Source organism: Abramis brama (assembly GCF_963993115.1).
Source record: "Abramis brama genome assembly, chromosome: 11".
Classification (NCBI taxonomy): Eukaryota; Metazoa; Chordata; class Actinopteri; order Cypriniformes; family Leuciscidae; genus Abramis; species Abramis brama.
The window spans coordinates 31,425,116-31,437,167 of record NC_139973.1 but is presented as its reverse complement, the minus strand read 5'-3'; the positions used below and the strand labels follow the sequence as shown (position 1 = coordinate 31,437,167).

Genomic DNA, 12,052 nt, shown 5'->3' with positions numbered 1-12,052 from the left:
TCTGTATCATGACCTTTTAACCATTTGAAAGTGCGTAGGGCCTACTTAAATCGCAAGTTTGGCTCTCTGACTCCAGTGGTGTTTTTGGTTGAGAGAAGACAGAAATGTGTGATCATGGGTGAAAATACTTTGGGGCGTTTCTGTGGGAATTTTTGCCCATTCATCCAGTAAAACATTTGTGAGGTCAGGCATCGATGCTGGATAAGGCGGCCTGGGTCGCATTTACCATTCCAGTTTATCCCAAAGGTTTATATGAGGTTGAGTTCAGGGCTCTGTGTGGGCCAGTCAAGTTCTTTCACACCAAACTCATCCAACCATGTCTCTATGGACCTTATTTTTACACTGAGGCACAGTCATGCTGAAATAGAAAAGGACCTTCCCCAAACTGTTCCCACAAAGCTGGAAGCATTGTCCAAAATTATCTTGGTATGCTGAAGCATTAAGATTTCCCTTCACTGGAAATATGCCAAATGTAAAGTTTGTACATGTAAAATGGTATGAGGTTGTTTATCAGGGGTTGGGCTGGGCTGGGCCACCCTGATAAACAACTTCATAGCTACCATTATACTATACAAACTTTACAGTTGGCACAATGCAGTCAGGCAGGCAACGTTCTTCTGGCATCCGCAAAACCCAGACTCACCCATCAAACTGCCAAACAGAGGAACGTGATTCGTCATTCCTCATTTCCGGAGTCCAGTGGTGGCATGCTTTACGCTTGGCATTGTACTTGGTTATGTGAGGTTTGCATGCCATTCCATGAAGCCCGCCGCACAGTTTTTGAGCTGATATTAATGCCAGTGGAAGTTTGGAACGCTTCAGCTATGGAATTAGTGTTGATTTTATACACCCGATTTCAAGAATTAAGGGGTGTGTCCCAATACTTTTGTCCATATTTAGCCTATATATATATATATATATATGGTAACGCTTTAGTTTAGGGTCCAATTCTCATTATTAACTAGTTGCTGATTAGCATGCATGTAGTAAGATACTGGCTGTTTAATAGTACTTATAAAGCACATATTAATGCCTTATTCTGAATGACCATATTCTACATTCCTTAATCCTACCCAATACCTAAATTTAATCTAACTTACTATTAATAAGCAGTAATTGGACCCTAATCGAACCATATGAATCATACTTGATGAACTTTATGCATTGATTTTTCCTTTTTTCCCCATTCCTCAGGCTGCAGCATCTCTCAGTCATATGATGCTCCTGCAAAGATGTTGGATTGATAAACACAAGAAAACAAATGGAACAGGTCAAGCCATTTGGCTCTTCTGTCTTTCTGTTAGTCTTTTTCCATGAAGTACATCATCCTAAACAGTGTGCTCTATTCATGTAGGCATAATCGTTTATTAAAATGGACGTCTTTACATTTTGTACATTCCACCCACACCGGCATTGATTTACAAAGCAACAAACAGTTATTAATACAGTATGTACACACCAGTATCCATGTATCCATAAAATACTTAAAGTGGACGTAAAGAGATGTAGAGGATTTCCATTGTTGCTCAAGCTGAAAAGTTTACAGTCTCACTTCAGACAGAAGGAAAAATTTGGTTGCACGTTTGACGAATGGAACTTTTTCTGGGAGAAATGCATCAGCAAATCAAAGCAATGGCTAAATAGCACACATAAACTTTCCTACACCGGCATTTCAAGTGTGGAACTTGTGCTGGATCCACCACCCAAGATTGTGTACAATAGTATTTAAATAATTTAACTGTGTGACAAATTTGTTTGGATACAATTTACCATTATCCTTGCAGCCAATGATCACTATAATAAATTTTATATTTTCACTTGCTAAACCGTTTCTGTAAAAAAACATCAAGGGAACCAGTCATCCTACCGTTCCCTGGTTATAGCCGAGGACATTTTTAGTATTTATTTAGTAGTAAGCAGTGTTTCTTCTGTGCTTTTTTCCCATTCACTTATTCTGCCTTTAAAATCCCACTATTTTCACTTTTACAGAGAAAACATTTCAGATACTTATTCAAATATTGAGGTTACAGATTATTCTCAGGCAAAAACCCCTGCAGCCATTGCTACTACTGTGCTTCACCAAAAAACACAAATGTAATTGATCATGTTAAAATATGTTTTGATCTTTAAAATCACAGCTTAGCATTAAGACATGAGGACTCACATCCACATCACCACATGCATATGAGAAACAAACATTTTGGATGTTATAAGCAACTTTAGCATTTAGCTATAGCATGTACACAAACACAGCACAGCCTGAGCCCATTGGTTTGTTTGATATGGCAACCATTTGTTTTAACTAAATATCACTTTGTATCTTAAAATTGTCTTTAAAGGGAAATATCCAGCCAAATCAACCATGGGAAAGAGATGAGAGAGAGACACAATAATATTTTTCTTGGGTTGTACTAATTAATCATAGACTTTCATTGCAGAATTTTACATAACACTGATGTAACTTTGAAGTTACCCAGATCGGACTGTAGCCAGAAGATGAACATGGAAATTCTGGAAAATCTTCCCTTTTTATCTCAGAAAATTACTATTAAATGGTTTAAAAGAGCGATGATGACCACAAAACATATTCATGATGACATTATGAAAATAATTTGTTTTCTTTTTAAGCATTTCTCCCTTATATTAAAAGAATCATGATGCAATCACTTAAGGCTATAACCTGTCACTCTCTGAGAACAGAGCAAGTGACTTTGGTGTTTGTTTAATGAAAACTATTGATCGGCCGAATCGCATAAACCAATTTTTGATGAGTCTGCCCACAGGGAACAGATAGTCAAGACACTAGCATTTTGACCTCAAACAGTTTGCAAATAATAGTTAACATGGATACCACCCACTTAAAAGCTAAATATTTCAAGACAGCCACTGGACCAGTCATAAGGCAATGCTAAAAAGATCAACCAGTGGGGGGGGGGGGTTAGTTTGACGTTGATTAAAAAGTTCATATTCATTGTCAGTGTTGTGTGTATGGAATAAATAGTATCTCAAACTCCCAAACACTTATTTGTTGACTGACTCCCTCACACACAGGGAAAGCAGTTCCTGCTCTTGCGAGGGCTCTGAACGGTTGCCCTATGCACTCAGCCTTCTCATGTGTGCAGTACAGGAGTAACGCCAGAATTTGTCGCTTGCCCCACAGATCAGCTTCATGTGTGATTGCTGCGGTGGGCATTTTCATGTTGGCGCTTTGGCAAGTCCAGGGCTTTCTTGGCCACACAGTGAATGTGGACCGGCGTTCCGCCAGGCAAGCAGGCGCAGTCTGGCTCGCTGAAGGTGTTGTGGCACAGCTGGCATCCCTTCTTTTCAGACACTAATATTGGGCCGCCTCGATACTTCAGCTGTGCAACACAGAATGCAGTGGTTAGTGGGTCAATGACATGCACTGTAGTGGTCAAGTGGATATATATAAAAACGTTATGTTGATTTCATTTGGTTTTGATAAACAAAAAATGTATACACTAAAATAAAACAAAATAAATCTACTGTTCAAAAGTTTGGGATCGGCATTACATTTACCAAAAGTGACAGGAAAGACATTTACAGTGTTACAAAAGATTTCTATTTCAAATAAATGCTGTTCTTTTGAACTTTCTATTCATCAAAAAGTCCTGAAAAAGTCCAATCCATTTCCACAATTTTTTGCAGCTGTTTTCATAATTGATAATAGCAAAAAATGTTTCTCAAGCATCAAATCAGCATATTAGAATGATTTCAGAAGGATCGTGTGACACTGAAGACCCCGAACTTTTGAACAGTAGTGTATAGAGTACACAGACCAATCATTTTAAAAAGTTTTACACATTTACTTATTTCATACAAATATCATGAATTATTAAATTCACACTGCATGACTTTTTTTGCAACCTGAACTAATTTTGCCTCGCTTATATGATAATAATCTTACCTTTTTATGACAACTTATTGACCTTGACTTTACCATATGACTTTGATTTGTCAAACAAATATTGTCGAAATAGTCAAGCTTCATTTATGTTTTCCCCCCAAAAAATAATAATAAAAGATTGTCAGACTACTATTTAGGTTCTATTTTCAATAATTTCATTCTTTTTATGTCCCCCATAATAGTATATTATATTATATTATATTATATTATATTATATTATATTATATGTACACACACACACACTTTATATTTATTATAATCAATATTTAATAAATTAGAAATAAATTAGAAAACAAATCTTTAAAATAAACATTCTTATACTTTAGATGGCAACTTCTTGAATCAAATGCACACTTCACAAGATATCACAGCTGGATTCGATTAAATCTGCAAGGTTTGTGAAATTAAATGTTCATTAGATATTCAGAGATTTGTTTAAATGATGTAGATGCACATTTGCTGAATGTTGACGGTAAATGAGAAAGTATTTTAGCCTGATTGTTTGCCTTTTCTGTTTCAAATAATATAAAAGGAAACGCTTCCAACACATCGGCCAATCAGAAAAACTTATCGGCCGATGCCGATATTTAAAAAATGCCAAATATCGGCCTTGGCGATATATCGGTCCACCACTAATCTAGACAGTTGTACCACCCTGACATTTTTTTACTTTATGCCCAGCAAAAATATCAAAATGAAATTTGACACAGAGACAGACAGACATGCGATTGAGGTTACTCTACAGGTAAAAATATAGAAGTGCCCGGCCCACTGTTTTTGCCAGTATAGAGAACTGATAAGACATGAAGTGGGAGAGAGAGGGGGACAGGATCAAGAAAGGTCCCTAAGCCAGGACATGTCGAAAGTAGAGGGTGACACGGGAGTGGATTTTCAAACCTCTCCCGTCCCACTCCCACAAAAAAAATCCTGTCCCGTCCCAATCCCACGAAAAAACATCCAATCCCGTCCCAATCCAAGAAGAATGACTCCTATTCCCTCCCACTCCCGTGTTGTGTTTTTTTTACCAGAATCTGTCAGTTACAGTAAAAAAAAATGCATCACAATAAGTGTATTGTGATTGTCACTAACATTTTAGTGACAACATGTTACAATGTTTACATGGTACAATTTCTGGTAAGCTACGCTTTTTTATTATTTCAATTCAATTCAATTATTGTGATTTGATATAATATTGACTCATTTGGATAAATATTAGGTAGGCTACACAAGATAGGCGTTATTTTTTCTCAAGAAAAAAACAACAACTCACCTAATGCTGTAAACATACAGAGAGCCCTATCAGCTGGTAGTAGGCTATTATTTAAGGTTAAAAATAACTCAAATTAAATATAATGCGTTTTTTTATTATTATAATAACAACTTTATTTAATGATACAAATAAAAATATAATAAATATGTAATATAGAACACATATTTAGCAAAATACTCTATAGCTATTTTTTTTCTTGCCAACTACGTGCTATAGCCTATATTATGTTCATTAAATGACTTTCCTGAGGTAAATGTGACATAATTGTTCTCCAGCTATGTTATTGACCTCTTCACGCTGATGAAAAACACTGATTGATCGATATTATGTATGAGAATACATTTCGGTAAGTTGTACTGTATCTTTCAACAGTGTTCATTCTCTTTATTAACTATTAGCTAGTAGAGATGATCGGTTAACGTGCGCTAGGGATCTGTCACGTAACATTTACAAGCGCCAAAACGGTATTTATTGTTTGAATTTCGTAATAAAATTGACAGAATCTGAGAGCTGAGATTTTTTTATATCATAAAGTAACCTGCTCTGTCTAGTCTGTCGGTCTCCGTGTCCCTCTTTGCTTTGCGATTTTTCTGTGCGTGAGAAAATGGATGTAATGTGTGGCGTGAGAGCGTGTGAAAAGCGTGTGTCTCATGCATGTGTGGAGCACGTCATTCACTTTACCAGCCACACCAAAGCAAACAGGAGAGCATAAAGAGAAAGGGCAAATATAATTTAGTTCAAAATTTAAATATACAGTTTATTTATATAAACTGTATATTTGTGTATAAAGTTGGGTATCATAGTTTTATTACGATTCCCGGTCCCGCCCACTCCCGCTGATATTTTTTTCCTGTCCCGTCCCAATCCCGTGATTAATAGTGATTTTGTTTCCCATCCCACGGGATTCCCGTGACCCGCGGGATTCCCGAAAAAATGTCAGCCTCTACTCGAAAGCTACATGTCGAAGCACTGCCCACAAGACAGGCTACAATAGGCTCTGACATACAAACAAAATTCATGAGAACTCACCCTGTCATGCTGAAGCTGGAGGTTTTGTGCCCGGGCCAGCCCCACTGCAACCTGGGAAGTGCAGCGTGCATGTACACTAGCCCTCAGCGCCCCACACAGGAAAGGACGGAGTAACGGTAGAGACCACTCCTCTGGAAGGAGCTTTAACACATGCACTGCGTCAAAATCCTCAGCATGTCGGTTAAGCAGGTCGACTGCTGCTATTGTTTGTGCCCCTCCCGGTAAATCCGGGTCCAAGTAAACGCTCAAGAGTTGGTGGAAAAGCTTCTGACGGTAGGACCGGTCCTGAGATGCAGAGGCCCAAGAGCAGTATTCCTCAGCCGCAGGCGAGTCTTTGAGCTGGTGCACTAGAATGTGCAAGGCCTTGTCATGTTCTTCTAACTTTCCATGAAGTGTAGCTCGCTCAAGTAGCAGCAGCTCGGAGTCCTGAATTTTACCTACAAGCACAAGCAGATCAAACCATATTTTAGCTCTTAACACTAGGCATACACATATATTGCGATTTCAATTTCAGCTGCGATATGATCTCTCATAAAAATCTCATATGGCACCAGTTAAAAGACATAAAATCAGAATAGACAAACAAAAAAAATCACATTGAAATAGTGTGGGGAAAACTAACAATCAATGCCTTTTGCTCACACTCTACTGCCATATAGTTATACTTGTAAAAGGACCAGTTGAGAAATATTTCAGTATATGATGAGTTCACTTTGCATTCACTCATCTTTTTTAAATTCAATTCAATTAATATTGTGTCAGTCCATTTTACATTCACCATTGTTTTTGGAACCCAATCAGCATAAATATATTATTAGTATTATTATTATTTGTATTATTATCACCATTGCCTTTATTTTCATGCATTATTTTACAGTAAAAACAAGTTCCTTTAAGTTTCTGTGTATAATTGCCAATGGTTTCAATATGTTTCTCATTACAAATCTAGCGAAATTCTAGATGTGCTCTGTGCTGTCTCAATGCACAGAGTTTGTGTTTAGCAGCATTATTGCAAAGCATTTATTGGTAACACAAAACCTGAAAAGAAAGAAAAATGCAACAAGACATATCTGCAAACCCAAAGATCACTAGAGTTTTATGCATAGATCAACACCTATCCGCTCAACTCTTACCTCTGCTGTCGGTGCCCTTTTCACAAAGGGACAATTACTTGTACTGCAATCAAAGGATCAAAAGTCTTGTGTATATTGGAGAAGAGGCACAGGCATCCAGCTACTGGGTACCTACCTAGTAGTAACTGGACTCTGCAGAGATTGGACTCTTTCAGTAACCGTTGTAGTTTCTGGCGAGCAGCAGACAGTTGTTCCTCATTGGCTGATGGTCGTGATATCAAGCCCAGGACTTTGTCTGCATACAGCACGGCCAGATGTGTGTGATACTTCTCTTTCTGTAATAACAGACACAACACACAAAAGAGCTTTTTCATACTGCACTTAACCCCAGGATATCATCGTTCTATACCCCGAAACAAGATTAGCACTGCGTTGTGGTTTTTACCATGCATTGCAGTGCCAAACAAGTACAGCGAAGTTACAATGTTACACTAGTTGCTTAACAACAGACAACCATTCATGTGCCACATATTCACGTGCTTTGGACAGTCACGGAAACACGGCGCACTGTATAAACAGTAGTTTCAGCATTTGAAAGGAAAAATGTCAAATGATGACAAAAAACACGTCAATTGGACTGAATTGGAGTGATTCTTACATTTATAGTCTGAAAAACCTATTCAGGATAAACTTGATACTTCAGTCGACAATATATACTGTAATCCGAGGATGTGCAATGCTAGAGTATTTATTTATTTACAAAGGCATTCATCCAATCAGTAACCCAGAGTTTAGGAATGTACAGTATGAAACGTCAGTTTATAAATACCCAGGATTAATTGTTAACCCCGGGTTAATTATGAGCAATGTGAAACGAAGGAAGATAATCCAGGTCTCCATTTACCCAGGGTTTAGAATGACCCAGGGTTAACTAGCATGAAAAGCCCTAAAGAGTTGGGCAACCTTTTAGCATATAGTAGGTACAGCCCTTGACTAAAGAATCAATAATGCTTTGGCAGTGGTGCTATTACCTGCAATTTCTTCTCTAGCACCAGGTGTTCCAGGTAGAGCAGAAGGGCCTGACTGTGTTTCTCCAAATATGCAATCACATCATTTGGGTTTAACTGCCCCATCTTCTCCTCTGAGGTAGGCCTTTTGGTGAAGATCTGCACACCAATCTGTAGGTGATCCAAAAGATAGAGACAGCTAGTCAATTACACCCTCTAGAATATTCTGTAGATAACCGATAAAATATTCTGTAGATAACTCTCACCTAAAATAGTTCATTACAATGAGGATGAAGTACACACCTTTTGATCTTTCTGTAGTGCCCAGTCTGCATGCCGCCACACAAGGTCAAGGTTGGAGCAGAAACTAAGAAAATCCACAACATATTCAAACAGATCTGGTCGTGTTGAGTCTTGGAGATCTCCATTGACAATCTTAACCCACATCTACAACAGGACAGGATAAAAAAAAATATATATAAAAAAAAACTCTTAATCATCCATTACCTGAGAGCACATCCAATTGTAAGGTTCTTAAATAGAACTGCATCTTGCTTAACATGAATATTCCAGGTAAAAAACACACACACACACTATTTACTATTGATACTTTTTAACTGGTCATGACAAACTGAAACACTGTAATTACTTTACATTTAGACAGAGAAGATTGGAAAGCAATTTTATTACGCCAGTCTTATAAAGTCTAAAAACTATTTATAAAAACTAAATATCAGTTCAAGTCATCTCGTAAAGATCGTATTTACGCACATGAACGCCACCACAATGTCGTAAATGCAAGTGGGAAGTCTGATTTTCTTTAAGCCCCAAATTTATCAAGTTGGGGGTGTGTCAGTGAGAAACATTGCGTAATACCATAATATTTAATGGTATTTAGCAGTGATATTGTCAGGCTTTTCCATTTACAGTGAAGTAAGCTAATTGCCTGCACAGAATATGATGGCATTATAATATAACAATGTAATATACAATAAAGTGTGCAGTGGTTCATAACTTAATTAAAGACATAAAAAACCAAAGTACACCTGATGCACATTTCTTTGTTCTTAATTTTCTAGAACTAGAGTTTAAGAACCTTGAGCTGCATTTTTTTGTAATTAAGAGAAAGTACACCGCCATCTTACTCCGACGAAAGTGACTTGAACGCACCTGCTGTAAACTTCCCAGGAGAACCTGAACGCACCATTAACTTGGATAGACCGATACATCATCCAGGAAGATTAACTGGCCAATACGTGGCCATTAGAATATCAGTCTCAGTCAACATCTGCATCAGACTTCCTGACTAACAGAAGTATTTACTCTGCACAATGTCAGTTTGAAAATCTACAGAAAAAGCCTAATCAAATGGGTAGTGCATTTTCATGTGTCTGTGAATTTAAGTAAATATAGCATGAAAGTGATCATTAAAACTCAAACTCAACTCATTAAAACTGCAAATGTGTTCATTTTATTTGCCACTTAAGTTGTATTTACATATATACACACACACTACCATTCAAAAGTTTTGGGTCAGTAAGATTTAAAAATAAATAAATAAATAAATTAATAAATAAATAATAATAATACATTTATTCAGCAAGTATGAATTATCTATTAAAAGTAATGCTACAAAAGATTTCTATTTCAAATAAATGCTGTTGTTTTAAAAGGGATAGTCCACCCAAAAATGAAAATTCTATCCTCATTTACTCACCCTCAAGTTGTTTCAAACCTGTATGAATTTCTTTCTTCTGCTGAACACAGAAGATATTTTGAAGAATTTAGAAGAGCAGTTGATGGGTCCCATTGACTTACATAGTATGAAAAAAAAAAAAAGACTTCATACTGGTTTGGAACAACTTAAGGATGAGTCAATTATGTCAGAATTGTCATTTTTGGGTGAATAATCCTTGAACTTCCTATTCTTAAAAGAATAATTTTTCATGTAGCTGCATTTGCACCGTTGGGCCAAATCGATCTCGTTGCTTAATGGTTCAATTCCGTGCCGGTCCGGCCCAGCCTAGCCAGTACGGATATGGTTTCATTTTCCACTGTAGGGTTGATAATGGAGCTCTTTGGAATGTAATACCCAAAGATGCGTCAGTCGTTGCTTTGGTGATGTACGAGTTTACACAAGGTATGAGATGCAAATAGCGACCGCATTATGGAGGAAGATCAGATATTTCTATTATTAACTTGTGTTTACATCACTCAAATAGCATGCTTGGCGACTACAGAGAAACTGGTAGTCAGGCAACAGACAAGTGACCAATCCTAAGCGGCGATGTCACTACACGCATTCTACTAGCGCAGTTGAGATTTCCGGGCTGAGAACGCTTTGTAATCCATCCGTGCCAAACCGAGCTCAAGTAGAAATATAACCGTAACAGTTCCTTACCTTTCTTGGAATCTTTTAGTACGACGGTGGAAAAGTGGCTATGGTTTTCCGCAAAAATATTTAGCAGCTAATTCATTTTCAACATTGATAATAATAGATGTAAGATAAAAGAAATGTTTCTTAAACACCAAATCAGCATTTTAGAATGCTTTCTGAAGCATCATCAGACACTGAAGACTGGAGTAACAATGCTGAAAATTCAGCTTTTTCATCACTGAAATAAATATATCTTAAAATATATATATATTGTTAATATTATTATATGCAGGTTGTAATGAACAATTGCCTGTTAGACTTCAATTTTTTTTTCCAAACTGCAGGATGAATCCAAATATTTTTCTGTGGTAACCAACAGAATGCCAAAGAGGATGTCAGCAGAGCTTAAATTGTATTTTAATTCGGAAAATGCTTTTAAAATTGCCAGCAAACTTTTCCTAGCTTGTCACCACAATCAGAATGTTCAATTAGATCCCACCTGTAAAGCAGCAGGATCCTGACCGTTGTAGTGATATAGAAGTCCAAGAGCATAATACCTGAACAAACAGAAACACCATTAACAGTCAAATCACACACATTAAGGAATGCCGCAAGTTATTTAAACACGGTCATTTATTTAAGTTTTAAAAAAGTAATGTACTGCCATGACAACTGCTGTGAATAAAAGGACAGAGGGCATTGATGATTAAAGCATCATAATGGTTTATAAGACAACAACCAAAATACTACAAAACGTGAAGCTTCATCTTTTGCACTCTTAGCTTTCTTGCAAAAATAAACCATCAAAACTTTATCAATGGCTACTCAAAGAAATACAAAAGCGAGTACCCACTTGTGATGCTTCTCCAGCCAGGGGGCGCTGTCTGCCAGAAGACAGGCGTTATCAGAGGCCAGCAAGTCCAGAAGACTCTCGTGGCCGGTCTCTGCGTACAGCTTTAGCAACGCCGTATCTACGTCTTCACGGAAACCATTAGCGCTGTCGCTGCTGCGCACCTCGTGTAGGTAGCTGATGAGAAAACATTTGAAGCGCTGTACCTTCTCCTGGTCCCCCTGCGTCAGGTGGTTCAGGTCAGCAAATTCATGAAGTGGTGGATGGCAACGTGTGAAAGAAGAAGAAGCGGGCAGGAGCAGCGGATAAAGAGAGATCAGCTCCCGCACATCCAGCTGTCCCTTCCTGTGATGGGCATTAGATAAAGCAACATTATTATTATTATAACAAGGTTTTTATTTTGTTAAAGTTTATTTTGCTGTATTATTATAACAAAAAAAAAACAATTCCAGCCACATTAAAATAAAATGAACACTACAGTGGAATCCTGTGTTGTTACTGTTAATTAAAACTAAAAGTAT

At 37.4% G+C, this 12,052-nt stretch overlaps 1 protein-coding gene across 2 annotated transcripts in view; it reads right to left on the bottom strand.

Annotated features, from left to right (window-relative positions):
* Nucleotides 1–1,341: 1,341 nt before the first annotated feature.
* The window catches only part of tgfbrap1 (transforming growth factor, beta receptor associated protein 1), a 37,611-nt gene continuing 26,900 nt past the window's right edge, over nt 1,342–12,052 (bottom strand). For both annotated transcript variants that reach the window (XM_084127894.1, XM_084127895.1), the window contains exons 6-12: nt 11,535–11,876; nt 11,181–11,238; nt 8,608–8,751; nt 8,329–8,475; nt 7,473–7,632; nt 6,225–6,661; nt 1,342–3,359 (exon numbers count right to left, since the gene is read on the bottom strand). In XM_084127894.1, coding sequence (XP_083984020.1) covers nt 3,168–3,359; nt 6,225–6,661; nt 7,473–7,632; nt 8,329–8,475; nt 8,608–8,751; nt 11,181–11,238; nt 11,535–11,876 — 1,480 coding nt within the window. In that variant the 3' untranslated portion in view covers nt 1,342–3,167. The remainder of the gene's footprint in view (nt 3,360–6,224; nt 6,662–7,472; nt 7,633–8,328; nt 8,476–8,607; nt 8,752–11,180; nt 11,239–11,534; nt 11,877–12,052) is intronic.